At 46.8% G+C, this 27,929-nt stretch overlaps 11 protein-coding genes across 11 annotated transcripts; 5 read left to right on the forward strand and 6 right to left on the reverse strand.

Moving 5' to 3' along the window:
* Positions 1-496: 496 nt before the first annotated feature.
* On the forward strand, positions 497-3,477 carry H6S33_010273 (uncharacterized protein; the record flags this gene model as incomplete). The annotated part of the gene is made up of 7 exons (XM_044841640.1): positions 497-593; positions 657-736; positions 807-970; positions 1,032-2,284; positions 2,342-3,096; positions 3,164-3,284; positions 3,347-3,477. 7 exons carry the CDS (start codon positions 497-499, stop codon positions 3,475-3,477), a joined length of 2,601 nt encoding a protein of 866 aa, XP_044697416.1.
* A 1,034-nt stretch (positions 3,478-4,511) lies between these two features.
* H6S33_010274 (uncharacterized protein) lies at positions 4,512-5,213 on the reverse strand (the record flags this gene model as incomplete). The annotated part of the gene is made up of 1 exon (XM_044841641.1): positions 4,512-5,213. One exon carries the CDS (start codon positions 5,211-5,213, stop codon positions 4,512-4,514), a length of 702 nt encoding a protein of 233 aa, XP_044697417.1.
* A 973-nt stretch (positions 5,214-6,186) lies between these two features.
* On the reverse strand, positions 6,187-6,535 carry H6S33_010275 (uncharacterized protein; the record flags this gene model as incomplete). The annotated part of the gene is made up of 2 exons (XM_044841642.1): positions 6,187-6,299; positions 6,358-6,535. The coding sequence occupies 2 exons, from the start codon at positions 6,533-6,535 to the stop codon at positions 6,187-6,189; spliced, it is 291 nt and encodes a 96-aa protein (XP_044697418.1).
* Positions 6,536-7,865: 1,330 nt separating this feature from the next.
* Positions 7,866-9,470, forward strand: H6S33_010276 (uncharacterized protein; the record flags this gene model as incomplete). Its single annotated transcript, XM_044841643.1, has 10 exons — positions 7,866-7,929; positions 7,994-8,018; positions 8,104-8,122; positions 8,205-8,222; positions 8,298-8,376; positions 8,460-8,482; positions 8,586-8,644; positions 8,708-9,116; positions 9,168-9,349; positions 9,416-9,470. The coding sequence occupies 10 exons, from the start codon at positions 7,866-7,868 to the stop codon at positions 9,468-9,470; spliced, it is 933 nt and encodes a 310-aa protein (XP_044697419.1).
* Positions 9,471-10,118: 648 nt separating this feature from the next.
* On the reverse strand, positions 10,119-10,827 carry H6S33_010277 (uncharacterized protein; the record flags this gene model as incomplete). Its single annotated transcript, XM_044841644.1, has 2 exons — positions 10,119-10,372; positions 10,434-10,827. 2 exons carry the CDS (start codon positions 10,825-10,827, stop codon positions 10,119-10,121), a joined length of 648 nt encoding a protein of 215 aa, XP_044697420.1.
* Positions 10,828-12,896: 2,069 nt separating this feature from the next.
* On the forward strand, positions 12,897-13,925 carry H6S33_010278 (uncharacterized protein; the record flags this gene model as incomplete). The annotated part of the gene is made up of 1 exon (XM_044841645.1): positions 12,897-13,925. The coding sequence occupies one exon, from the start codon at positions 12,897-12,899 to the stop codon at positions 13,923-13,925; it is 1,029 nt and encodes a 342-aa protein (XP_044697421.1).
* Positions 13,926-16,071: 2,146 nt separating this feature from the next.
* Positions 16,072-16,795, reverse strand: H6S33_010279 (uncharacterized protein; the record flags this gene model as incomplete). Its single annotated transcript, XM_044841647.1, has 4 exons — positions 16,072-16,132; positions 16,206-16,297; positions 16,367-16,445; positions 16,536-16,795. The coding sequence occupies 4 exons, from the start codon at positions 16,793-16,795 to the stop codon at positions 16,072-16,074; spliced, it is 492 nt and encodes a 163-aa protein (XP_044697422.1).
* A 1,321-nt stretch (positions 16,796-18,116) lies between these two features.
* On the reverse strand, positions 18,117-19,262 carry H6S33_010280 (uncharacterized protein; the record flags this gene model as incomplete). The annotated part of the gene is made up of 4 exons (XM_044841648.1): positions 18,117-18,560; positions 18,615-18,746; positions 18,808-19,194; positions 19,251-19,262. The coding sequence occupies 4 exons, from the start codon at positions 19,260-19,262 to the stop codon at positions 18,117-18,119; spliced, it is 975 nt and encodes a 324-aa protein (XP_044697423.1).
* A 4,048-nt stretch (positions 19,263-23,310) lies between these two features.
* H6S33_010281 (uncharacterized protein) lies at positions 23,311-25,124 on the forward strand (the record flags this gene model as incomplete). The annotated part of the gene is made up of 8 exons (XM_044841649.1): positions 23,311-23,430; positions 23,489-23,553; positions 23,607-23,691; positions 23,746-23,793; positions 23,846-23,906; positions 23,962-24,404; positions 24,463-24,876; positions 24,936-25,124. 8 exons carry the CDS (start codon positions 23,311-23,313, stop codon positions 25,122-25,124), a joined length of 1,425 nt encoding a protein of 474 aa, XP_044697424.1.
* Positions 25,125-25,593: 469 nt separating this feature from the next.
* H6S33_010282 (uncharacterized protein) lies at positions 25,594-26,175 on the forward strand (the record flags this gene model as incomplete). The annotated part of the gene is made up of 3 exons (XM_044841650.1): positions 25,594-25,632; positions 25,723-25,925; positions 26,094-26,175. The coding sequence occupies 3 exons, from the start codon at positions 25,594-25,596 to the stop codon at positions 26,173-26,175; spliced, it is 324 nt and encodes a 107-aa protein (XP_044697425.1).
* Positions 26,176-26,742: 567 nt separating this feature from the next.
* H6S33_010283 (uncharacterized protein) lies at positions 26,743-27,927 on the reverse strand (the record flags this gene model as incomplete). Its single annotated transcript, XM_044841651.1, has 2 exons — positions 26,743-27,829; positions 27,881-27,927. The coding sequence occupies 2 exons, from the start codon at positions 27,925-27,927 to the stop codon at positions 26,743-26,745; spliced, it is 1,134 nt and encodes a 377-aa protein (XP_044697426.1).
* Between the last annotated feature and the right edge of the window lie 2 nt (positions 27,928-27,929).

Raw genomic sequence — 27,929 nt, forward strand, 5'->3', positions numbered from 1 at the left:
TACTATCTATAATACGTGTATACATACCTACATTTACGTCTATACCGTATCAATGTGAAAACAGAGTACCTAAAGCACATAGTAGCACTTGACACCAACTAATCCTTGGCACTAATTAAGTGATTGGGCTGAACTCCTAACCAAGTTGATTTCCAAATGCCAGTAATCGCTTATTAACATCTAAGTCTACTTGAAATGGCCCATGTAGCTCTTTATTTGGGCATGTAAAGTGGATTTTTAACTTGGATGCCGACTGAAATCTGACTAATCGTACGATTTGTGGCTGAAGATTGGGTTTGTCAGCTTTTATCAGGGCATGATGTCCCGCAACACGTGAATTTCGCTTTACGCGTCGTCCCAAGTGACCTCCCAAGAAACATCGCCTCTAGTGAACTATAGAGGCGCCCTAATCTCAAGACCACGGCCCCATCCAAGCTTGTTATAGAACCATACCCTCTTAAAAGGCTTCCGAAGGATCTCTTATAGCTCGCCTCAGATGGATATCATCGAGAGGCATCGCATCGCGTTTAGTAATATTGGGTCTCAGCTTTTTGGAGACTTAGAGAAAGATTTGGAATTAGCGCTGAAAAAAAGTAAGTCACAAACCTTTAGGAGCCAATTGATGGTCAGACGAAACTTACGTGATATTCGATTAGCAGGAGTCGAAGAACAAGCGGAACAGGATAAGGACGTGATTGAAGATTTAAACAGTCGTTTACAAGAGCAGGAGCTGCTGGTAGGATTCTAGCCCGCTATTTATAAGTGGCATGGACTTTGTCTAACTTACATGTATGTTCGAACGATAGCTTGGCGTGCATGAAAGGTCGAAATCGGAGCATTTAAAGAAGATTGCGGACCAAAAGGACGAAATACATCATTTAAAATGCGAACTGGCAGAGGCTGTCGTTGAGAACGAAAATCTCGAAGAGCTTTTAGCAGTAAAATCAGATAGAGGACTTAGACGGAAAGTGTATGCCTTAATCTCAACCGTTCCCATCTTGAACAGAAAGCTTATTGATGTTCATCTGTAGGCTTGGAACACCTCCAAGGGAACAGCTACAGGACAAGGAGAACTTGGACCCTTTACCTCCAGTTTTGAATTATCTTACCTCCCCCCTGCAAAAACTCCCAACTCTAGAGAGAGCAGTATCACCACCTCACAAATCATCAATACAAACTTCAAGATCGCCAAATCTTACTAGCGATCGCAGCATACAAACCGAATACCTCTATTCAAACGATCAGACAACGCAAACAAGCTCCATACAAAGTCATGAGGATCTCACAGAGGCATTTTACGAACTCAGTGCTCGTTACGATTCTGTTCGAAATGAAACATTAAAGCTCAAGAAAGCTTATCTGGGACTTCAAGAAAAATATATTAAGAACAGAAAGGTCTGGGAAGCATGGATCAAAACAGACAAAGAGCGCATAGAGCAAACAAAAAAAAGGAAAAGGGAGGGGACTGTGATGCCTGAGGATGGGGGGCTGCAGCTATTAGATAGTAATACGACGTCTATGGCCAAAATTGGGAGAACCCCCTACACGAAGCCACCGCCACTCTCGCCGTACAAGCCAATACTTATACCCGAGCTATCCCACGCAATTCCAACGAAAACGAGCCTGTTTGCAAAATTCAAGGGTTCTATTGGTAAACCGGGATCTGAAGATCTAGGTGTTGATATTTGCACTTCCGCTGGTACCAAGGACGCTAAGAACGAGGCCGTTTTACCTGTAGAAAAGGTCCATTCAGAGCTAACGGAAAGCGACGAGGACCCCCCCTCACTACCAGCAACCCCTAGGGCTGAGACAGAGGCGGTCAATACCACTAGAGAAAGTCCTAAGAGCACCCCAACTACTATTTCTCAAGATCGTAACACCTCCAGTACACAGAGTGAAAATAGCGAATCACGAGACATTGATTCTACACCGACCCAGAAATTATATGACCGTCCTCCACTTGCTTCCCCGCGCCTTGATACAGTCTTCAATGTTCCAAGTGCGAGGGGGGAAACACATAGCAGGTGTATCCAAGAAGGGGGCTCTATCGCTCGTCCTGTGGTGATCAAGAGTGAAACCAGTGTTGCGAGTAGCGAAGGCTTCGGCTATCATCTTTACGAGCAAGAAAGCTTGGATCTTGATGACATTGGTCATAAACCAGATACGCCTCGTAAGAAACAAAGGATTGCCAATTCTCTCCTTAGAGAAGGATCAACATCTAGTGTAACTTCTAGTGGTAGACCTGGTTGGAGTAATGGTGGATTTACGGTCAAGATGATACCGGGTACGCCGCAGACCCAAGACCCAATGATGATAGAGGATACTCAAGACGAGGACGAAGGTATTATGTGGAATAACGAAAATGAGACTCTGTCTCCGGCGTCCCCATTATCAACCATGCATCCGGCTGGGGCCCCTTGTCAGCCAGAAATATCACGGATATCTTCCGGGATAACGAATATTAAATCCGCAGTACCGCCCCACATGAGCCCAGATACAGGCATCGTGATATATGGCGGAGAAAACCAGCGCGTTAACAACGATTTGGGGAGCAGCCCCCCTCTGATAGAAAACATAAACCAACCCCCGCTCTTGACTCCTACTCGAAGAGCCTTACCAACTGCGGGAAAGCCAAAATCTGGCCGGGACATTCCTGAGAAGTCAAAAGCGAAGCGTCGCACAATCGCCAGAGACTCCATAGCACAAATCACCGAGGATGGGACTGATGGGATCGACGATATTGATACTTATGATATATCCGAAGAACAGAGGAAACTGGAAGGTATTCCAAAGTTAAGTGAGATGCTTCACTCGCCTGCACCGAAAACTCCAAGTCTTGCACACTTGAAAAAGAAAATGGGAGCTTGGAGTAGTGTTCCACCGAAAAAAACCCTCAGGAAAGGACCGGAAAACCCCGGAAGTACAAGTGAACCGCCGAATAGAAAGGCACAGAAGGACTGGGTTGATGCCTTAGCCGAAAGGAAACAGAAAAGTTACTCATGCCAGAGCAAACTCGACATTTCGCACTTTCGGGTCAACCCGAAAGTCAATGATGGAAGGGACTATGCATTTGCCGAGACTGTTCGTGATCGCGAGGCACGTAAATGTCTACCTGGGTGCGCAAAGACCTGCTGTAAGGGACTTACAGGATTTGTCGAGGCAGCTGGGTTACCATCCCCTCCACCCAAAGGGCCGAGGTGGAGATATAGTCCTCCTCCAGCATCCACCGATACAGCTTGTGATGAAGAGGGGGAAGTGGCGTTGGATGCAAGGTTTACGGCCAGGTTTGGAAGGCATAGAGATGCATTTCCTAGACGAAAGAGTCCACCGGGGTTTTGGGACGCAGATTTTCCTGATACACAAGATCTCGAGAGGCAGCATGAAGCAGCCGAGGAAATGAGGCTACAGAAAGTCGAGGAAATGAGAAGAGAAGCTGAGAAGGGTGGGAAGGGGAGGTATATTTACAAGAATCGGTGACCTAGAGTCAGTTCATCAATTACCTACAAGATTGCGGAACCTGTATTTCCCTGGATTCATATCTGAGCTTTGAATTCTACCTCATAGGACCAATTATTCTATGGCCACCATCGTAATAATAGGAATAAGGATTTTAGGGTTGGTTTAGCTTTTGCTACATGGTAAATACATGCTTATCTTAAAATCTTATAGGGAGGTAAGGGCCCGAGTGTTATTATGTTTGCTTTTAGGAGCAAAAATCTAGAATGAAAGAGCCTTAGCTTGTTATAACAGGAGCTACAGAAACAATACATAACTTATGTTTTGCCGCTTACAGGACACGCCTCGTGCAGCTCTGTAAAGCTGCAGAAATAGCTTAAGTCCTGATTAAGCTAAAATTGAATCTTATTCAGAAGAGAAAAGGGAAGAAGAAGAAGAAAACTACATGTATATCAGCTTCGTTGAAGCTCAAGAATCTGGTAACCCTAGGCCTCCTAGCTACGTGAAGTTTATGCACATATTTCAACTCTAATCCCTTCGTTCGTGCCCGAGTTTCACGGTAATTAAGCGAGAAATAGCGCCGTACTAATCGTTGAATTAACCATGATGGGTAATGTAATGCTGCCAGAAAGGGGAAGTTTCACTAAAGATAGGTGACAAACCGTGACATTGGTGGCAAAAATGCTCCACGGAGTCAGGGTTAGGTTCACTAAAGCAAGAATTACCTTAACAGGTAAATCCCAACTACCTCGAAAACGAACGAAGGGATCGTAGCTAACCGAATTGACTAAGGCCTAAATAAGGGTTGTAGCTCATGTATAGGAAATGGTTTGTAACTTTGTATCTGATGATTAATTGTATGTTAGCGAAGGAAGTTAAAGTTCGATTGGTATATGTAAAAAAAAATAGAACCGCTGCCCGAATTGGATCACATACAATCACTCGTGGTACTAATTCTGTAAACCCCATCCCACGGCAGTTTGTTCCAGTGGCCAAACACTCAATCAAACAATCTCACCCCCAAGCGCACGCATATATTTGTAGATATACATGAACTATAGCATCGCACTTACCAATTGTAGGAAAAGAAGACTTTTTGGATGCATAGAGCGGGGTGGAAATATACCTAAAGCTCGGTGCATGTTTTCATATTCGATAATGATAAAATCGTCCTCGTAAGAAGGTTCTTCTTCTTCGCTCAGAGTCGCATCTGTGGGGGGAGAGCTTCGTGGAGACGATTCCCGGATGGAAATGACATTAGGAAGTTCGTCATTAACCTTTGCTGCCTTCACTAGGTTCCGATTGCAACATCCACTCGACTTTGCATAGATTACGTGAACGTAATCTTCGCTGTCTTCGTCTTGGCCTTCGCTGCCTTCGCCGCTTTCCCCCCTTCCCTCTCCTTTCTCCTCCTTCACATCTTGCCCCTGTCCCTGCTTTTTCTTCTTTTCGCCTAGATGTTTGACGCCATCAGATATGTTCTTCCACTCATCTGCTTCTGTTAATTCCCACATGCGAACGGCAGGCCGTTGTAGTGGCTTTTTCGTGCCATAAAGGAGCTCCAATGTGTCTAATAGCTCCAGTAGGTTCAGAATTTCCAGTAGCCCCAGCGTTCCCAGTAACTCCAGTGTGACCAATGGACCCCATATACCTAGCACTGGTAGAATCCGCCTGTTGCTTATTTTTAAAAGAGATCGATCCACTAGCCAGTTTGTCTGTATGCAAGTGATGATGATGTTGCAAAGGTGGAACACCATGGTCTTTCACGTTAAATTTTCTGGTGTGATAGCTAGAATGTTCAAAATACGATCGAAAACGGTCGGACTCCACTTTATGTCCCCTAATATCCTTTGAGTGTATAATTCTGGAAGGGAGCTCCAAGGGACTAAGTGAGCTTCCGATATCCTGAAATCTCTTATTGATAAAAAGTTTACAATTGCTTGTCTGGATTCCATTGCAAGCAGGATGTTTTTTTTTTTTTTTTTTTTTTTTGGGGGGGGGGGGGGGGGGGTGAAGTGAGATAAGGGGGATTGATGTCTGGCTTTGTACGGATACTTAGTAATATGCTCGTAACTGAAGTAGATTTATATGAACGCAGGATGGGTTGATATTTCAAGTGGAGTGAATAAGGAAGAAGGTCAAGTCAAAGGGACAAGTGGGAGTTTATGAGATGGGTGTAGTATTATGATTAGCTTGTTACGTATGAGATAGGCATAGGTGGGTGTTCGATATTTATAGTGAATTTGTCCTCATAGTACGTCATCCATAGCAGATTATCAAACCAGCCTGTCAGCTCTAAAGTGCGACCCGTTTCTTTTATAGTCGAAAAAGGCACACTCATTACTACATGTATGACCAAGTGCACTAACACAATTCTTTGACTTAAACGGCCAAAATCCATATAAAAGTTATCTTAACACCAATAGAGATTTCGTGTCATTACCTCTCACTGGCATATCTGATGTAGCTGCGTTGCTCTCACACGACAATATAACGCTTTACCTCGGTTCTCACTACATGGCATATAAACATACATGTAAGAGCTATTTATTGGCTTTGAAGCTATGGCTGATTTTTGGATTCGATTTTGATTCGTGAGATTAGGGATGCAATGCTCTTGGCATTAGAAAAATATTAAACCGGTATCTTCGCAGCGGTCCTTCTAAGTCTTTTTGAGTGTAATTACCCATTGCATACACCCTTCTTCACAGCATGTTCTTCCGCATTATTTTAACCCGTCAATGCATCCTTCCTTTGCAGTGTTCTAGAGTGTCGATCGCATTCCTCCACTACGTCCGTAATACCCATTTTCGAGGTGTCCAGCTTGACCTCCTTCCCGTCCTCTACAGACCTATTAGCCATCTTGTTTCCCCTAATTCTTCCGTTGATAGGTGTACATACTGAACACAACATGAATGCTCCCGCCCAGTTCAGATGTCCGGGGAAGGACTTTGGTGTTGACCTTCATCATTGTCCGGGCGTCCGGTGGGAGAAGACTCATGAACAGCCGTGCTGTCCGTGCACGTGGAGAGAACGGATTGAAGGCGATTGTTACGTTCGAGATGTAGCGGACAATCATTGTGGCGTTTGTTTGATTGATTTGTTGTAAGGTTGTGGTTGAAGTTGTTTTCGAGAGAGTGAATTTTTTTGAGCCTCAATTAGGAGATTAGATAAGATAAGGACTCGAAGATCTTGAGATGAAATCCGTGGGATTATTTCCCATGCCAAGGATAAAAACTTTTAATTGTCCTGATTTTGCTTCTATGAAACCATATCACACACAAGTTATTAATAATGCGTATAATGCCTATTATTGTATACCGAGTGATTACATATGATTAAGCTCATAATAGGACTTCTGACTCGGATTGAGGGAATTTATATGTGCCAAGCCTCTTAGAACTGTGGGCCCATGGTCATATCCTATCAGAGCTGTTAATTCGAGGGACCTGAGTAGTTTTATCGCCGAGTACGTACATACACCTATGCTACAAAAAAAAAGCCCAGCCGAAAACAATATGGCTTTAAGAGTGGAAGTTCTTATTCGGGGGAGACGGACACGAAAACTCCCACATTTCCTCTAGTTACATATAGACAGTAAATTTGCAGGCGTCTCTCCTATCATAATTGAAATGCTGCAAACTCCACGAGAATGGACGGTGTCGGGACTTTATTCAAGCTCGAGACTTTTCTATAAAGATATATGTGTCCTGTTAGATTTTAAATCAATCCTAGAGCTTGGGGGAGCTAGATAGGGGAGGATTTTATGTGAGTTATAGGTAATGTCAGAAGGGATTTTGTATCTACGAACGATTAGCTTTCCGCCCTACCGACCCGGGGATGGGCCTGTATGATCCTGATCTTTGGATTTCTGAGCCTCAACTATTCATACTGGCCGGGACAATCATCGGATAGACAAAACGGATTAAAAGCACATAGGTATCCATACATATGTATGTATCCTACTCTATGTAGAGAGATGTAGAAATGACTTCTTTATGGCATGGTGTATATTAAACGTGTCCAGGATGGAGTTGACATACTCGGATCTTCTGCTGGGACTGTTGTCTCGATGGTTGCACGAAAGCACGGGCATTGATGGACCAGCCGCACGCTGAGCTCGCGACCCCAGTGGTGTCCTCAACAAACCAGAGCTTGCGATTTTTTACTTCACCCCCAAACTAAGTCCCCCCTTGGTAAGTAGGTACATACATGTACTTGACTCCTTTTTTTAACCCTTCCTTTGCCCCTCCCCCCTTATTCCCCTCTCCTCTTGAACCGCATCTAACTCTGCTATTGTTCGTCAAAGCTTCACTATCGTCGTCTCAGCACATCTCCCAACACTTTCCCTCAATTCTGCAATTTTTTCGTCCTTGGTCAGGACCCTTAAGACAAGAGAATAATTATCAATGGCAGCCGAAACCACCACGAATGTGATTCAAAAGAAGCCCGTGAGCTTCTCCAATCTGCTCTGTACGCCCTCCCTTTACTATATGCGTTCGAAGAAGAGATAGAGGTCTAACACTGAAGTCAATAGTGGGAGCTGGATTGAATATGTTCGAGTATGTTTCCTCAAGTTCTGGTTATTACGGGCATTCGTCCTTAAAGATAAAAAAGCTGATTTTCTCTTTTTTTTTTTGCCCATAGGGTCACTACGTTGGGACAGGTATGATCGCACAGGCTTGCGCGAAACGTCCAAGGAACTACGAATAGGTAGCTAACTAGTATTTTCTTTTTGATCGAGATAGCCTCTTGAGGTTATCAAGGTAAACCACTATTTCTCATCACCGACAGAAGAATCTTCTTAAAAAAGATATGATAGAGCTGATAAATTGTTCCAGACCCATATGGCAGCCAACCGAGGGGACAGCATTGGGACTGCTTTCAAGACGACATGGAGTCGTGGTGGGGTTTTCGGATGTGCGTTGTTCTGCCCCCCCCCCCCCCCCCCCAGTTCAGTGCCTTGCGCGGGAGTGGCAGCTGATTCTTACCTGTGCGTTTAGTCTACCAGGGGTTGATCCCATGGGTTAGTTGACACCTTTTGATGTTTTGGCACATGCAAAGAATCCGAGCGTCGGCAATCGCCGGTTGAACGGAGCACGTAAACTAACCAAGAATTTGAAATTTAGGCATGGATTGAGGCATCAACCAAAGGAGCAGTTCTTCTTTTTGTTTCCTCTGAGGCTGAGTAAGTGAATTCCATGTGCCTCTCTTGCTTTGAGGAAAAAAATCCGGCTAACCATCGGCACAGATACCATGCTCGGACTTTCGGAGCTGGGAGCTTCACCGCCGGTATCACGGGGGGTGTTATCGGTGGTGTCGCGCAGGCATATGCTACCATGGGATTCTGTACCTGTATGAAGACGGCCGAAATCACCCGTCACAAACAGGCTGCCTCTGGAATTAAGCCGCAGTCTACCTTTGGCGTCTTTGCCGATATCTACCGCAAGGATGGTATCGCGGGTATCAACAGAGGTGTTAACGCTGTTGCGATTAGACAAATGACCAACTGGGGTTCCAGGTTCGGTTTGAGCAGGCTCGCTGAGCAGGGTATCAGAAAAGCTACTGGAAAGGGTGAAAATGATAAATTGGCCGTATGGGAGAAAATCTTGGCCAGTGTTGTTGGTGGTGGTTTGAGTGCTTGGAATCAACCGATTGAGGTGAATATATATGCGGATCTTGTGAGGGTAAAGACGCTAAATATATCATAGGTCATCCGTGTTGAGATGCAGAGCAAGAAAGAGGATCCGAATCGTCCTAAGAACCTCACTGTCAGCAAGGCAGCAAAGTACATTTACCAGCAGAATGGACTGAAAGGACTTTACCGTGGTGTCACTCCTAGAATCGGACTTGGCGTTTGGCAGACAGTCTGCATGGTTGGAATGGGTGATATGTATGCCCCTCTTCAAAACTTAACTCTTTATATCTGATCATCTACTAATATCACCCGGGACAACAGAGCAAAGGAAGCCGTCGCGAAGCTCACCGGTGAAGTTCCTACTGGGAAGCACTAAAGCGTTTATCGTTCTTCACAGGCTTCTTCTTACTTTCTTTGTTGGGAATTAGTGGGGATATTTTTTAATGTTTAGAAATTCCCTGTTTTATGCCTTTGATAATAATTGTATAAGCATGTCATCCTGTTTGGCTGATAATAGATACCTATCAATTTTTCTCTCGGGTGTTTTGGGCAATTGGAATTTAAAAAAAAAAAATGGATGTATATGATACGACGTTAGGAAATATACCTCTGGAATTTTGGATTAATCATTTTTTTTTCTTAATACTCTGTTTAAAAATCATGGTGAGGTGAAATTAAGATTGTTGGCATGATGTGTTAAGGTTTTGTGCGCTGGTAGGGATAGGGTTGTTAACCAACCAGCTACGGTACTGTATTTACCTACAGGATGTATCGTGTTACAATCATGGACAAAGTCAAACGACAATCTCAGGCTCGATGGAAGCATTCACAAAGTCATTTATCCGTGATGATACATTAACCAGATAAGCCCATACTCTCCGAGATAATTCAATCCGCTTCATAGGACTTACGTGTGATCAAAATGAGGAAGATAACTGCTGAGCCAAAAAAAAAAAAAAAAAGAAAATGCAAGAAAAAAGGATCTACGATAATCACTGATATATATCACCCATCCCACCCTACTCTAATTCCTTCTCCCTTTCCCACTCTGCTTCACCTCTGGTGTTGCGGGCTTTGATGTCCCAGCCAAGAACGAAGCAACATCGAACCCGCCCAATGGGTTCGCCTGCGCCGCGCCAACCTTCTTCTGCGACTCTTCGAACTCGGCCTTGAGTTCAGGGTCCATCTTGTCAACCAATTTTGGGAGGCCGACAATCGCCACGAGTGATACAATGGCGACGAGGATCATTGGGTTGGCGAGAAGTTTGGTTGGATTGACTACCAGTACGGTGTTAATTATCTATGTATGGAAACAAAAAATCGGGAAAGGGGCACATACAGCCTTCGCGGACTACATAGTAGTCTGCCGTCTTGATCGCATGTAGCATCACTGGGTACGGCCGTGCCTCCCCTAGATTGCTCCACTCGTTCCCGCGGAACGTGGTGTGCACGCTCACATCACCGTTACCAGTAACATCGACTCTAAGAGGCGCAAAATGGTGAGATGGACAGGCGACATCGAGAAGATAGGATCCTGCCGAGATATTGTGGAAAGTAAAGCCGTTAGATGTTGAGATTAGGGTGCGCGCGGTGGTGCCGGAGGTGGTGAGTGTAAGTGAGGTTGTGGGGGGTAGAAGAGCAGGATTAGGGAGGTGGGGGGAGGGTGCGAAGGTCCCGGTTACGGTAAATGCTGATGCAACAGATGCTAGCAGGGAGGCCAGTAGAAACTTCATTGTTTGATTATTGTATTATTGGTGAATAGGTGGGAATTTGGAAATTTGAAGTTGAGGTCGGAGAATTGAAGCTTCGTGGTCTCGGGGATGAATAAGCTGGCTAGGCTACTATGTACATACATGGACTTAACTACATGTAGACATAGGTAGTCGAAAAAGGCGCCACAGAGAGGCTGACTGGCATCACAACGCTGGCTGTGGCCCTAAATAGGGTTGCGCACCAAGCCTATTCTACCGCATCAAGGAAAGGTACTAGCGTGGCGTGCGTGTGCGTGTGCATGTGTAGGTGCCAAGGGTTTGTCACTGACCAGGCGACTTTGGGGTTGCTTCCAGAAAATGGAATCACCAAAAAAATTCCTGGAGAAAAGTCTGCTAGTATCGTCGTAGTTGCTGTATTGAGTAGTCGCCTCAATTATATCTTGTATCTATATACAATACCTCAACTATCTACATATCTATTGTTACTACCATAACTGTTGCTGTCACGACTACCAAGTGTACATCTAATAATGCTTCAATTTTGAGGGAATTGATAGATACTAATCTTACCAACCACCCTCCTTGAATATTTCTCTTACACCTCTCTCCTTCGACTGCAGGCACCCGTCACTTGTTCACTTACTCACACTCACTCCACCCCCCCACTCCACTTGTCAATTCAATCAAAGCCAACACGACACACCGAATACCGCTCTGCCAGACACATCCCGCAGCTCTAAATATACCTGCTTCTGTCAAACTCTTAGCGAATTCTTCCCACAATAACTACTACTACTCTCACTACGTAGTATAACGTAACCGCCGAGGATCCTTGCCAACAATTACTGCTGCCTCAAGTGCTATTGCTACGATATCATAATCAATCCAGAATCAACCTTTATACACCTGCTTCTGACCGAAACAAAGACAAAGGAGCTTCCGCCTTTCTATTATGGACAGAGATCGGGAAAGAGATAGGGACAGAGACCGCGATAGGGACAGTAGAAGGTACAAACATCATATCATCATCATCATCAAAATATCAAGCTACTCCTTTTCATCCATAAAGGGACAAAAAGTGTGATCTCAGGTCGCATGGCATGTCCTCTAGCCCATTATCACATTTTAGAAGACACGTTGTTTGCTGACGGCCTTTCTCTGTAACTAGATTTCGTGATTTCCGCGACCCATCACCACATCGCGGTCTCGATTCTTATATACCCTCCTCGGGCTCTGGTCGTCGCCGCCCGTCCCGCTCTCCGCCTCTAAGAGGTGATAGCTATATTCCTACGCGTCGTCGGTTCCCCTCTCGCTCCCCACCATTTGGGGATAGAGGCAGGTCCCGTTCTCCGATTCGCCGCCATAGGTCGCCTTCTAGGTCACCTGTCAGAGACAGGGACAGGGCAAGATCTCGAAGCCCTATTCGGAGAAGAGATAGGAGTCGATCATTGACACCAATTCGTAGACGGGGTGGAAGAAGCCCGCTGTCTAGATCACCTAGAGAGCATCGCCATAGACGTCGCTCGCCTTCTCCACTGCCGCCTCGAAGGGATAGGTCGAGAGATAGGTCACCCCCCTCTAGGCGTGATAGAACTCCCCCGCCAAGGAGGGACCGATCTAGAGGAGGGAGCCCGCCCCGCTCTGCTACAAAAAGGCCATCGTCCAGGCAGTCACCTCCTGCCCATCCCACAGAGCGTGTGGTGTCTGACCGTGTAGTAGCTGAGCGCGTAGTCCCTGTTCGTGCAAGAACCCGCTCTCCGATTCGCCCTGTTTCGAGAAGGCGCTCTCCTACTCCCCGATCACCTGTGCGAAGACGGGAAAGGTCTCGTTCTCCCAGAAGAATTATTAGATCCAGGTCTCCACTTCGTCGTAATGATTTCCGTAGAGGTGATCGGAGAGATAGGTCTCCCATAAGACCCAGATCACCACTTCCTCCTAGGCGTGGGTCTCGTTCGCCTTTTAGGTCGCCAATAAGGAGGCGTCGTTCGTCCACACCTCCGCGATTTCCATCCCCTAGACGTCGAGATTCCAGATCCCCTCGAGCAAGGCTGTCTAGAAGCCCGGGGTCTCCTCCGAGAAAAAGAGGAAGAATGGGTGGTTCCCCGCCGAGCAGAGGATCTGCAAGGCCGTTCTCACCACCCCCACCCCCGAGTAGACCTCGTTCTCGTTCCCCGGTCCGTGAGTCTATAGCAACATCACCACGCAGCGCCAACGGCAAACCGCCGGTCAGAGCCACCGGCTTTGGTTCCTCTCCTGCACCATCAGCTGGAGTGACCAGCAGGAAGATTTCGCCGGCCCCTCCATCTCGGCCCCGTTCACCCCCCTCTAGAGCAATGTCACCCCCACGGGGCCCACGCAATGCCGCTGCCTCGCCCCGTCCGACACCTCCAAGACGCGCATCACCTCCTCCGAACGGCCCTGCTGTTCACCCGGAAAGGCTTCAACAGCTTTCCAACGGCTTCTCGACTGTTCCTCCTCGCGGCCCATCTGGTGGCACCAGGCCTATGAACAACGTTGTCCCGCCTCGTGGACCAAGTGCCTATCAATCTAACCGCACACTCTCTACACCCTCACATGGCCAACCCCCACCTTCAGGCCCCCATAGTTCTCATGGCCGCTCGCCATCCTATCCATCACGAGCCACGCCTAATCCACCAATTCAGCCACGGAACGCAATGGCACTCCCCCCATCAGGACCACGCCGCATGTCCTCCGCGCTCTCACCAAATGGCTCTACCCCGCCTTCATCGTCTCCAAACCCTCCCACCACATCTGCTATCCCAACTGGCCCTCGTGCGGGTAACTTCCCTTACCGTACATCACTTCCGCCACCGCACCCACATCATCACCACCACCCGCCGCCTCCAAGAGCGCCGAGTGGCCCCGGTACTACAATTCCAGGCGGGAGATTATATCCCGCGGTTGATAAGGCGAGCGAAGACAGACTGGCCAGGTTGAAAGCGGAACAGGTAAAATTGGAGGAGGAGAACAGGGTGATCCAGGAGAGAAAGAGAAAGGGGCTATACGGATGGGAGAAGAGCACAAGAGAGGCAGAAAGAGAAGGATACAAGGTTGAGTTAGCTGAAAGCCAGTTAGTTGGTGGCGTCTTGATGGACTGATCACTGATTACTGGCTTGTATTCGCCAAAAGAGGTAGCTTTAGTATGCTCGTCTAGCCAGGAAATCATTGAAGGCTTCTATTTCTTCTTTATTTTTTTAGGACAGTTTTGTTTGATCGGTAATCTGCGATGTGATGCGGTTCTATATCCCCGTGCGTGTGCGCCTTGGTTTTTGTGTTTTTTGTAATGAGTATATTCTCTTTGATCATCCTTTGCGTAGTACTTAGTAGGAAGGTGGATATGTGTACTTATCTCCAATTATGATTTTGGTTGGGGCTACGGGCATCACTCGTTTTAGCAACGAGTGCGAGTGATTTTTTGTGTTTGGAAAACCAGGTTGTGATTAGATTCTAACGTCAGGCTACCTATAGCCGTAATATGTAATGGTTGTTGTGTATTCAATTTCTAGCCTATAGTATTTGTTGGTATGATAATAATCGATCGGATAAAACAACTCGGGGGTGTACAATTGTAAAACCACTCTACTCATAGCATTTTCCCTATGTTTATAGATAAGAGCTAATTTTTAGTATATGAGCAAAGATCTTTTAATTCACAGCCTTGATCAGCGTGTCTAAGACCGCAATCTCTGCTACATTTCCTTGATATATGGCCCGTGTCATCATGAACAATTTTATAGGGTAGACACTACCACTAAATCTCAAGTTATTTGGGGGGTTGCCAAGGCAAAAAGCTGAGGATCTTCAAGAAAACAGCCCTCTAAACTAAATGTAGTTTAGCAGGTGGCCTTGGCAACCCCCCGAATAACTCGAGATTTTGCGGTGCTCTACTAGAAAAGCCAACATATCGAAACAAAATAGATTTGTAGCTGTTGCAACTATCTTAAGGAAGTATATAGAAGGTTCCATTAATAGTTACACGTAACAAGTAGGGATCTATACGAGTCCACCGGCGACCATAAAGCTAGAGCTCACACCAGCTGCCAAAGCTCCAGGTCTGCTCAGGAGTGTAGGGCTAATAGTTCAATCCCCAATTAAACCTTTTCAACTCAAGGGCCGTGTTTCTACTTCTTCGTAGAGATAACTAGCTATTTGCAGCTAGATGAAGGCGGTTCAATGGCGATGGAAAAGTCGGCTAGGGGAAGGAAAAAGTGCGATCGTTTGTTTGAAATTGAATGTTTTGGAATAGCTTACATTACATTTATTTCATTTGTTTGATACAGAGAAACTTATCATAATTCCACCCTCTCGAAATTCCATCCCTACCAAACTTCCAGCGTTCGGAGGGAACGGAACTTGTGTTTTGCTAACTAATACCTCTCTCCAAATTCCATCCCCACGATACTTCCAGCAAAGTTTGGCCACCGTGGGGGTGGAATTATGATAGGTTTTGCTGTAGTTCCTAACAGCTGGGGGCGGTGGCTAGTGCAATATCATAACCGGAAGGTTGCACATACATACTTACATGTACATACAATCAATTGCAGAATTGCATTCATAGATTCTCACTCGGTTTATCTAAGTTCCGATTACGGACATGTATCTTCATGTGAACGAGGAACTGACGTTGAGATAGTACGTAAATAGCTGCGTGTCAGCTCGGAAGAGGGAGAGTCTCACTCTTGATAAGGAACTTAAAATGAAGAAAATTACGATAGTTTTTCACCGTCACTCACGGTTGTGCAGGGCCACACACGCATCACTTGACCACGGAACCATATTTCCCCCTCTCCCTTGGCTACTTATCATCTGCTAAATTTCAGTGAAGTAGGCATCTCATCAGATCTCAAGCTTGCGCATTATATTATCACATTAGGATACAGTTTTATAGGCTTTCACTGTTGGAATTTCTATCATTGAGCTTTCCAATGGCATGGCTACAGTACCGTAATTATCGAGATCTACAAGAATTTCGAGATGAGTCTTAGTGAGCAGTGAGATCATAGACACGTTTAGAGTGGTTATTTAACTGTGTTAAGCTAAGAGTAAAAAAAAGTTCCTCCCGCAATTTTGAGTTCTCTACATGAATTTCCATGGCACCTAAATATATTAACTCATCGTGGTATCCAAATCACATAGTGCAAACAAACGCCCATGTCCAAGGTATCAGAGATCTTTGCAACTTATCATAAACTATCACGAAAGCGCGCTCACTATGCGCATGAGAACTAAAGTACGGTATCTGGTCTAAGCATCCCCAGAGCCTTTCAAACTCTCTGGTGGTACTGTTACTTTTGGTAGATGATTTCTAGAAAGTCACCATGAGCCTCAGTCAGTTCATCTATCTCCCCAATGATAATGATCCAAAACAGCACACATACCCATTCAGCTCCTTGAAAACATGCCCCAACTCTTCATGGTCATAATCCTTCTCGTCCCATTGGTCCTTATGATATCTTATCATGGGTTTCTCCTACTACGTATCAGCAAAGTTGAAACTAATATCTGCATAACGTATTAATAAGTATCTGGATAGACGCACCTCATCCGGATCCAACTTCAACGTAATCAGAGAGTCGACCACCTTTGTGATATTCACCAGCTTAAACGTGTATTCTTGCCTGAGTTTAAACACAATCTCATCCTTCTCATTCGCTACTACCTCATGCGCCCTGGGGTTTAAGCTCTTGAAAGCTTTCGGCAGTCCATACCATTGCCCGGCAATTTTGTACCGCGTGTCACAGAAGCTGAACGGATCGTCGTAGATGCTGTTTTCGTGATAATGCCGCATCGCGGATTCACTAGGGTTTCCAGCGTAAAGGGAAATGATATCTCGGACTAGGGCTGACCGGTCTGGGGGTAGTGGGAGGCTAGTAGAGGGGTTCGGGGTATAGGGAAGAGGGAATCGGCCCGGGGGATGATGGGGTTCAAATTGATAATGGGGTAGGTTCTGAGTAGGAGGAGAACTCATGGTGGTGTATGCGTATGGGGAGAGAATTTTCCTGGAAATTGGGAGTATTGCGGGGTTAGAAATTGCTCTGAAGGGGAAGCTTTTGAGGTGATGCATTTAGCTATAGGACTTATGATGGGTTTCATGGAGGTATTTATTCTATTTTTTTTTTCTTTCTTTCTTTTATTCAAAGCGCTTTAGGGTTTATTCTCAGGTCGTAGACGGAATTATTGCGTATGGCCTGTAAATCAGTGGTAGATGGCGAATCTGGAAAGGGAGCCAAGGTGAGGTCATTACATCTGTCGCTAGATCGAGGAACTATCTTTCCCGGGTCCTTGGCGATCGGGTAGGCAGAGGTCCTGTTGCAACTTGCAGCAGACATACATACATGTACCCATGTGAGATTTAGTCTTTCAGGGGGTTATTTGCAATGATACGCTATGTATCAGTGTTTATTAACGTACCGTCTTGGCGTATGAGGAACACGATGATTTCTATCATGACTACAATACCGTATCTATTTTAAAGAGGTCTACATGAGCTGCGTAAGATAATGAAGTTGGGATATCTACTGGCTATATATGTATTTGGTGTTACGGAACTGAAACGTCGATCTAGGTACTACATACATGTAATGAGCGAGATCGACTGAGATAACTTAATCTCGATTTTGCGGTATGGTACGATATTCTACTCATTCAGATCTAGAAAATACGTACAGGACTGGCGGAATCTGTAACTACATGTATACATTCATGCATTGTAGATCATTGATTCCGGTCCATGGCCACGTGCGCTAGTAACACGAGTGAGAGAATATGATGATAATAAGTCATCACAGCTTTAATCGGGTGCATTTTTGGCCATCCACTTGAGACCCAGATTTTTGTGAGGAGTGGCAATCGTATGATAGAAGATCTTAGTGCCCAGAGATTATTGTATTGACAAAAAGTAGAGCTTTTGTTGGAATCGTAAAAGAAGCATTCAAACGGATAGGAATTGAGAATTTTTGCTTTATCAAAATTTTCAGTATCAGACTACATGTATTGGGCAGTTGCACGCCTGGAGTAAAGTTGACCACAGCTAGTGTCAATCACATGGATCTGGGTGGCTTGAGAAATAATTCAACACACTGTAGGAAAAAGAAAAAAAAAAGAGATTTGCCCATTTTGACTCTCCTACGCACACCAGCAGTGCGCAAAATATCAAGCCCAAGTGCTTCCCCAGAAACTCACAGACACAAGGCAAAATCCGACCAGTCATACAAGGTATCATATACAAATTACAATTTCAATGAGCCCACAATTCATCCCATTCGCCGAAACGCCAAGTCTTAGGAATCTTAAGTTGCCGCAGTAGATGTTGCGGCCGCAGGGGCAGTAGTAGTAGCAGTAACAGTCTCGGTTGATTTGTTGTTGTTATTGTTGTTGCCTCCACCAACTCCACCATTCTTTACCACGACTACTACCACAACGATGATAACAATGACAACGACGATGGTGACACCAAGGCCGAGACACATCCACTTCTTCTTTCTGGCTGCTTTCGCGCTCACAACTCCGGTTTCTAAATGGTTGGCTGCATGATGCACGTCTTCTTCAACTTTTACCGCGTTGTCTTCAATCTGTTGGAACTTTGGCTCGTCGAGGACTACTTGCTCGGCCATTTGTTCGAATAGTGCTAAAAGCTCGATAAGTGTGGTCTCGATACGTTGGATCTCCTGCTGACGAGCTTTTACGGCTGCATTGACTGAGTTTGCTTCCCGGCTTCTTCCGCTCGAGAGAAGCTAGTAAAGGGTCAGTGGTGTCGATCATGTAATGGAGGGCAGTGGAGGAATTACAGCTTGACTGAAGATTTGTGTTTCACCACTTTCAACAAGTTGCTCAACTTCTGCGTCCGTGGCTTCGGGATTCACAATACGGTATTGTCGGCTCATTTGGTCTCTATACCGTGTCCGGAATTGGTTTTCAACCTATAGCACATGTCATAAGCATTTTGGGGGCAGAAAAAGTAAGCATGCAAGCATGTCTCACCTGTTGATACGCTTTCAATTCCTTGTCGAAATCAGACTTCAACTTTTCCGTCTGCGCACCCTTTGTGGACTGTGCCGAATAATCACTCATCAAAGTATCTCGCTCCAGATACTTTATTCCATCGCGAAGTTGTTTCGTCAAGATGGAGGTATCTGCAACCAGCGCTTCCAATTGTCCTGATGAGCCGGTGGTTGACCCATGGTCGTATGACTGCAAGCTTTGGTTGTGCAGAGACGAGATGTTCAAGACATTCTGTCTGAAGGTCGAGATTAAATTGCGGATACCGGTAACCTCGTTGAGGAACTCTTGGAGCTCCATCGCTTGGTGCCCACCTGCGTACTGGTTGGACTCGAGAAGCGGGGCTCGATGAGTTTCCATTTCGTAGCCCTACATGGCGATTAGTATGTGACGGCCGACGTAGGAAGTCTACAACTGCAACTCACGTTTCCAGACATCTTTAGTGATAAGTCTTGAAGAGGTTTCCTTGAGGAGAGAGATTCGGCACTGGGGCAGTCTACAAATGGAGAGACGAGCGAGCGAGTGGAAGTAGTCTTATTGTGAAGGTGCTACGGCTGAAAAAAAGGGCTGAGTGAGGCTGCTTTACTTAAGCACTCAATTTGCAACGGTGAACAACGGGGCTTAGACGCTACGTGATGCCCCCACTCTATCTTCTGCAGCTCTTACAGGTGGTTAAATGTGTGCCACAATCACTTTGCATTGGAGCATGTGGGGGAATAGGTCTCAGAAGCGTGATGATCATGTTCAGCTCTTTTTGAACAATTCTGTTGTTCTCGGCGCGAGCTTTTGTAAACTTTGTTTAAAACGGCCAAAATGAGCTTGTCTCGAGGCGCTAGTGATAAGCGAGGGCTGGGTGGATCTAAAAATAGACCCGCGTGAGCTTAGCAAGTTCAAGTGAAGCATCTTGCTTGGCTCCAACGTGAAAAACGACCGTTGATAAGTGCAACTTTGAGCTTTGCTTTGCTTTGCAAGAAAAACAAACATCCGCTGCAAAAAGACATTCTGGGTTAGCTGGTCTGATGGATCCCCGGGTTACATGCTGTGCACCGACAACGCAACCTTCCATAAAGTACAGTTGCCCGCCGCTATAACGAACGTGCATATTGAGCACCTTTCTGCTCGGTATAGCAGATTGTTCGGTACAGCAGACCAAACTCTTTGCTGGGGTGGGCAAAAAGCCAGCCCAAGTGGTTCGATACAGCAAATATTCGGTATGGGAGCGTTCGTTACAACAGCGGGCGACTGTATGTAACCCGGGATATAAAGAGAGTGAAGCAGTGCTGTGGTTGCTGGAACCACAACCATTTTCACAAGTGACGAGAAAAATGCATTGATGGGCCCTAAACCAGAAAACCTAACCCTGGATTCGGGACCCTCACTATGAAAACGACTATTTATTTGAGCTTCTTAACTAGAAGGGCTATCTTGATTCGACTATATATTTGCACACATCTAAGGATTACTTTCTTGTATGTAGAACAAGTCAATGCCCTCCATGAAATATCACTCGGTTTCTTTGTAGAATCGATCCTAGGGGATAGTCAAGTTTTGCGATTGAGAAGAGGTGTATGAAATCAGTCAAATAGTAAATTGAGATTTTCCCTTAGAACCCGATAGGATTATGCGGCGTTCCATTTTTCTGGAATCGTGCACCTCCCTATGACAACGCCTAAAACAAGCAGCTGTTGTGGCAGTAATACTGGCATATCGTAACACCTAAGCTCAAAACTCGAGGAAGATTGGTCGTTGATAAAAAGCTCCTCTGTCTTAGCAGTAGCATTGATAGTTCTTCAGAAACAACATTTAAACAATGAAACCAACGGACATCTCCCAAAGACCCCCCCCCCAAATTGTAATCTGCGGAAGACCCGTAGAAGAAGCACCCAAAGATACGACTATTCATTCTAATCCTTGGTTTGAAGGCGGTTTTCGATAGGTAACAACAATACTCGGAATATCTTCACTCCGACCAGAAGCTTCCAAGAGAGAGGAATCGATGAGCTATGTTTTGACTTTTCTAGGCAGTGCTTTTTCTTTGGGAAAGGGTATGACATGCAGTAAATAAACATGGGGCTGCCGATATATACCTACTCCTAACCACTATTGAAGTTTGATTGCCGCCCAACGCCTAGTAAGCCCAGTATATCGACTGGTCCATATTCCCCGCATCCTCATTCACCCCCTTCTCTGATTTGGGTATAAAAAAATCGTAATTGCAATCGTTAATAGCCTCGGTAAACTTCATTTCAGAGGGGGACCGAGGAAGTAGGTTAGATTATCGCCTGGAGAAGAAAATTTCTGCTTTCAAAATCCACGAGGACCCTACATATGACTACATTAATATATGCATATTTTAGATATGTCTTGTCACAAATGGGAGTTAAGACATGCAACATATGCATCGGGTGTTTGTAGCTCCATTCGTCCGGTGTATATTTCTTGGCCGCCGGCCATCCGAAGAAGCCGAAATCTTTTGTTCATAATAAGGAGTGCCAAATGACCCCGTGTCTCTTTAGAAGTCACCGAAAGCTCGTTGTTTTGCTCTTTTCTTTTACATCGCGATTGTTGATCAGGTGGTGTGTACCCCTCAAAACGAACCCTTGGCCACGTATACATATACTCAATCCTAACAGGATCGGAGCTCCTTTTAAAATTAATCCAGAAAAGTTCACTTACGTTTATAAAGCTCTTCTTTCTATATATCCTTCAGGATCATCCACTTGAATAAAGGTCTAAGGGTTTTCAGGTCCCGGCCTACGTATGGGGAATTGTTGTCAATCATAGTTCATACTCGGAACAGATGCTGCTTGCTCAAAAGACCCAGATTATTCATGCAAATAATAGCTTCAGTCCAGTACTTCCGTATGTTATTGGTGACTGCCGTGATTCATGGGATGTTCGAAGTGAAACCACCAGGATTTAAATCCGCCTTTTAAGAAGGACCCACACATTCTGATATATACGCCCTTTCGGAGAAACTTTTCTCCAAGCTCAAGGGTTCATCCTACGATCTAAAGTGGATAAGCTTCGGTAGAAGCCTTACGATGACATGCATGCAGCCACGAGTCATAGCCGCACTTTAATTCCACGTCGATCCTCGGTAATGATAGTAACTACATGTACCGGTACATGTATGCCATTAGGGTGCATTATTGAGATTTTTGGCACGTCCTTTATACCCTGAGATAGTAAGTGCTGAGAGCTCTATTATTATAAATAAAGCGGAGCCGAGCTGGCCTTATATTTAAATCGTTATATTCTGGTAGAGAGAGTTGTGATCAGCAAAAGTATTCCAAGATATTTGATTAAGTACAGTGCTGTAGTTGTAGACACCGATACAGGAAGAGGGTACTGATATTTCGGAAAGACTGGCACGAATGCTGTGATAGTGTATTTGGCTTCAAACCCAAGGGCTTAAGGACTGTGTCTCTTCTCCAAAATTCAATTCAGTCGAACTTTACCCCAGGGTCCGGGGGTATATAAGTGGAGGGATATGCCAGACGAAAGCTTTCTAGTCCGTACATGTGAATCGTGGACAGCCATTGAAGTTTGAGTATGTTCATTGTCCCCACTTCTTTAAAGAATCTCATCATACACGCCTTATAGGTCTAATCGGCGAAGGCTACTGCAGGTTGAGATATTGTTTTGAAATCGATTCTGCAAAGTCATGTTCACGACTTCTCACTCGTACTGGACTTGTCCTTATTTGGTCTTAAATCGAGGGGACGCCATATTTGTTTTTCTGGAAAAGCCAAAGTATGAGACCAGGAATCCGGGCTTGCGCTGTGTAACTCGGCCATCGTGTACTTTCCGCTTTCTTCAATAACCGCCAGCTGTTCCGATCTTTATCCACCAGTGATTTCGATCTCTGAAGTTTCGAGACATGCCTCTCTGCAACTTCATAGTGCCTAGTAATCAGTAAACCTGTACTCTATGTGCAAGGGGACGAGGAGATATCGTCTTCAAGCCAAGCAAAGTTCGGAGTACCTACCGGTAGGTACCTATCCTGGACAGGTTTCTTTTTCTTTTTCGAGCACAACGTTCAAGCTGGTGTCGAGATCTGGCCCGTTGGCATGTTTGTTGGGCGGCGGTGGGTCATGTTCAAATACCCCGCTACCCTAGACCCTAAAACTCGTTGTTTATGACCTGAACCGGGTTACGCCCACAAATCTGGAACCAGAGTAAGGAAATCCAAAAAATCGGAGTAAATTTTCTAAGGATTGAATGAAATTATATCTACAATTCAAAAATTTATTGTAATGTCCGATATTTGTCGGTTACTGAATGGTGGGATTCTCACCGGGTACGGGTGGTTGACGTCGTTAGTTCGTTCGGCGGGAAGGAGTTTCGGAACGGGGAGAAAATCTCTCAACATTTTTTCCTGATCTCCGGCTACTACCTTCCCTCTCTTCCCTCCTTCTCCTCCACCACACTTCAGAGCACACTCTCCTCAAGTGACATCTCCTTCTATCTACCATATACATCATGTTTGCTGCTTCCCCCACGAGATTGGGCTCTATTGCCCTCAGGTCTTCGCTGGCCTCGTCGACCTCTTTCTCCGTTAAGAGGGCTGGTTACCGCTACTACTCTGCAGTCAAGCCTAAGGTATGAATTATTCCCAGATTAGAATTGAATTTGTGCTGATCCTATTCCTTCCGATAAGACTCTCAAGGAGACCTTCGCTGCGAAGATCCCCGAGGACATTGAGAAGATCAAGAAGCTCAGGAAGTAAGATTTTGCAATATGTCTCAATGAATTTCATCAATTAACGTTTTGATTAGGGAGCATGGATCAAAGGTCGTTGGAGAGGTTACTCTTGACCAGGTCTACGGTGGTGCCCGTGGAATCAAATCCCTCGTGTGGGAGGTTTGTGTTTCTTGATGAAATTTTTGTGGGAGCTTTGTTTGACATGTGCTGCAGGGATCTGTTCTTGATTCCGAGGAGGGTATCAGATTCAGAGGAAAGACCGTGAGTGTTCAGCTACCTAAATTTAAGTCGGATTGAGTCTAATTTGTCGCAGATTCCTGAGTGCCAGGAAGTCCTTCCCAGAGCACCTGGCGGAGAGGAGCCTCTTCCTGAAGGTCGGTCTCCACTATTTGATATATAAATGAATTCTATAACTAAACAAAATCCTAGGTCTCTTCTGGCTTCTCTTGACCGGAGAGGTTCCCACTGAGCAGCAGGTCCGCGAACTTTCTGCTGAATGGGCTGCCCGCTCAACCATCCCCAAGTTCGTTGAGGAGCTCATTGACCGCTGCCCCAACACCCTCCACCCCATGGCCCAGTTCTCAATTGCTGTCACTGCTCTTGAGGGCGAGTCAGAGTTCGCTAAGGCCTACGCCAAGGGTATCAACAAGAAGGAGTACTGGAGCTACACCTTTGAGGACTCAATGAACCTTATTGCCAAGCTCCCAACCATTGCGGCCAAGATCTACCGTAACGTCTTCAAAGATGGAAAGGTCGCTCCTATCCAGCAGGACAAGGACTACGGTTTCAACTTGGCCAACCAGCTCGGTTTCGGAGAGAACAAGGACTTTGTTGACTTGATGAGGTTGTACCTCGTTATCCACTCTGACCACGTACGTAATTCCCAAAACGATTGACAAAAAAAAGAAGCAAATATTAATGATTATATAGGAGGGTGGTAACGTTTCTGCACACACCACTCACTTGGTCGGATCTGCTCTCAGCTCCCCTATGCTTTCCCTCGCCGCTGGTTTGAACGGTCTTGCTGGTCCTCTCCACGGATTGGCCAACCAGGAAGTCTTGAACTGGCTCACTGAGATGAAGAAGGCTGTCGGCAATGACCTCAGCGACCAGTCCATTAAGGACTACCTCTGGTCCACCTTGAACGCTGGCCGTGTCGTCCCTGGTTACGGTCACGCCGTCCTGAGGAAGACTGACCCCCGTTACATGTCTCAGCGCGAGTTTGCTCTTAAGAAGCTTCCTGATGACCCCATGTTCAAGCTCGTCAGCCAGGTCTACAACATTGCCCCTGGTGTCTTGACCGAGCACGGAAAGACCAAGAACCCCTACCCCAACGTTGATGCTGTATGTTCTTCCCCTACAAAACGACAAAGCGTTCTTTTACTGATTGCAATTCTGCATAGCACTCTGGTGTTCTCCTCCAGTACTACGGTCTTACTGAGGCCAGCTACTACACCGTTCTCTTTGGTGTCTCCCGTGCTTTGGGTGTCCTTCCTCAGCTCATCATTGACCGTGCTGTCGGTGCTCCTATTGAGAGGCCCAAGTCTTTCAGCACTGAGAAGTACGCTGAGTTGGTTGGTGCTAAGCTTTAAACGGCTTTTGAGAAAGGAAAGTTGGCAATTGTGGACGAGAATCTCGAGCCTAAGGTTCTCCGGTCCCTCAAAAATATTCATGTTTCAGTTCTGTATTCCTAGGGTATAAAAATTTCTCGTTGCTGCGGGTGTCGTGCGTACTTTTCGGAAAATAGAATATAGTTGTAGTGTTGATATGGGGGGAATGATCATTTTTTTTTTGTTTAAGTAATTATCTCTTCTCAATTGAATTATTCAATCCAAAAAAAAGCCATTTTCAAAGATGATAAATGTGATCCGATCGCCCGGGAGCCGGAATGCGGTCATTTAAAAGCCCAAATCCTCGGAGGAGCACAAGTGCACGGACCAAGCCCTGTAGGTACAGTCCCTTTTCCTTGGCGCTCTCCCGAAATCAACGTTCAACATTCAAACCTCAAGACCGCCGGAAATTGCCCCCCACCAAACGGCGAAAACACTCCACAGCAAACAAATGCCACCCACACGAGAGCGTCTCCTCGAGCTGGCCAAGGTGACCCCCCCCCCCCTCTCTCCCTCCTCCTCCTAACAATATCAACACCCCCCTCCCAAACTACCACCCCACTAACACAAACAACGGCAGGTGTCATGCCGCATCTTCTCAACAACATTCAACCCCACCAACGCCCGCACGGGGAACAAAGTGCTGCGCCAGCGCCTCAAGGGCCCGACATTGCTCGAGTACTACCCGCGCAGGATCGCGACGTTCAAGGACCTCAAGAGACACTTCCCCATGATGGAGTTCTACGACCATGAGGAGGCGCAGAGGCTGCAGGATTTGGAGGCGTATGTTTTTCCTTTCCTTTCTGTGTTTTGTGTTTGTGGTGGTGGGCGGTGGGGATGGGGTGGGGTGAGGAGGGGAGAGGTGGGAGGGGGGAGGGGGGAGGGGGGAGGGGGGAGGGGGAGGTGGTTGTATGTGGTGAGTGGATGGGCTGACAGGTGGCGGGCGTGTAGGAAGAAGGCGAGAGGGAAGGGGGCGCCGAAGAAGATCAGGACGAAGGAGGAGGCGGGGGCGAAGAAGGGGAAGAAGAGGTGAGGTGCTGGCTTTGCTGCTGGTGCTGGTGGTGGTTGTGGGGTATAGAGGGAGGGGGGGTTGTGGGGGGCGTAGATAGAAATTATAAGTATAAATTACAATTATCGGTTTTTTTCTCTTTCTATGTGTGCGAAGGTGCCGTGGTTAGGGTTGGGTTCTGTGGGTGGGTTGGTGAAGTGTAGATGGTGGTTATGGGTGGACAGGTCAATTGCGGTTTGGTAGGAAGGTGGTGGGTGGTGGGTGTAGTTGTGGGATTGGTATTGGGTTTTGGGGCCCGGTTCGTTGTTAGATATTGGCATATGCAGGTCAATGATGGTTTAGTAGGAATTTGTTGATTGGGTTTTATATCATGTAGGGTCGAGAGCCGGCATTTGGGGTTGGTGTGGATAAATCTCACTCGCAGTTTTGAAGGCTGGCGGAATACATGTGTTTTCAATCATTGATGCATCGTCTAATACTATTATTCTGCCCATTAGACATTACACTACACACCTCTACACCAACAACAACACCTACGCTATGCTATCTATGCTATCTATGTATACTACACCACACTATGCTACAACCCCCCTACCTCCCCACCTCTTTCAATTTCCCCTTCCACTCCTCCCTCAACTCCTCCATCAACCTCCAACACTCCCTCCCCAGCTCCTCCCACTCCACGCCGCCCTCCCCCTCCACCTCCGTCGCCTTAACACCCTCCTTCCCCCCCGTCACAACACTGCTCCCCCACTTCACCTTATCCGCGCCCCTCTCCTCCAACTCCTCCTCCCCCGCCAGCGCCAACCACACCGCCGCCCGCGCCCCCGAATAGCTACTAATCGTGTGCCACGGCGACCCCAGCCACCGCGCAACATAGAACGCCGCAACCATGCACCACCACAACACAATATTCAACGGCACAATGGCAGTCGCACACACCCCCGGGTGCGTCAGATACGTCTTCGGCCTCCTCCCCCCCTTCCCCACGCCGCCAAAGAACTTATCGGCATACGGCGCCGTCGCCGGCAGCCCCGCCGTCAGCGCGAGAACGTCCGTCAGCCGCCGCGTGCTCTCGTACGAGTGCGTGGCCTTGAGCGCCTGGATGTCGGCGGCGTCGAACGTCCACGGGTAGGCCTCGAGCGAGCTGGTCCAGATGATGCGGCCCTGGCCGCGGCCGAGCAGCGGCATGAGCTCGGCCGTGAGGTAGTAGTGGCCAAAGACGTTGGCGCAGAAGACGCTGCCCAGCTCGCCCTCGAGGGGCGCGGGCTGCGTTGTGGTCCAGCCCGTGGCCTGCAGCTTGAAGGTCGGGCAGGTGACGGCGTGGACCCAGTTTGTCAGCATGCTGGTGGTGGCGTTGAGCCAGTCGATGCCGGTGAAGGCGCCCATGCCGGCGTTGAGGAAGGCGTAGTCGAGCTTGGTGTAGTTGCGCGAGAGGGCCGTGGCGAGCGCGTTGATGGAGAGGAGGTTGGTGAGGTCGACTTGGTAGTGTGTTAGGGTGATGCGGGAGGTGGCGGTCGGGGGCAGGTTGTGGACGAGGTGCTTTGTGAGGGTGGTGAGTGTGGCGGCGCCTTTGGAGGCGGAGCGGGTGGTGAGGATTAGTGTGAGGTGGTGCGTGGGCGGGTGCGTGGTCAGGAACTCGTCGAGGATGCGGTGGGCGATTGAGAGCCCGAGGCCGCTGGGGGGAATGTCAGTATGAGTTTTTCTAATATTATAGGGAGTAGCAGACCTGTTGGAGCCCGTCAGGAGGGCGAAGAAATGCGTATCGTCCGACATTG

This window comes from Morchella sextelata (genome assembly GCF_020137385.1).
Source record: "Morchella sextelata strain SCLS chromosome Unknown scls_4, whole genome shotgun sequence".
In the NCBI taxonomy this organism is placed as follows: domain Eukaryota; kingdom Fungi; phylum Ascomycota; class Pezizomycetes; order Pezizales; family Morchellaceae; genus Morchella; species Morchella sextelata.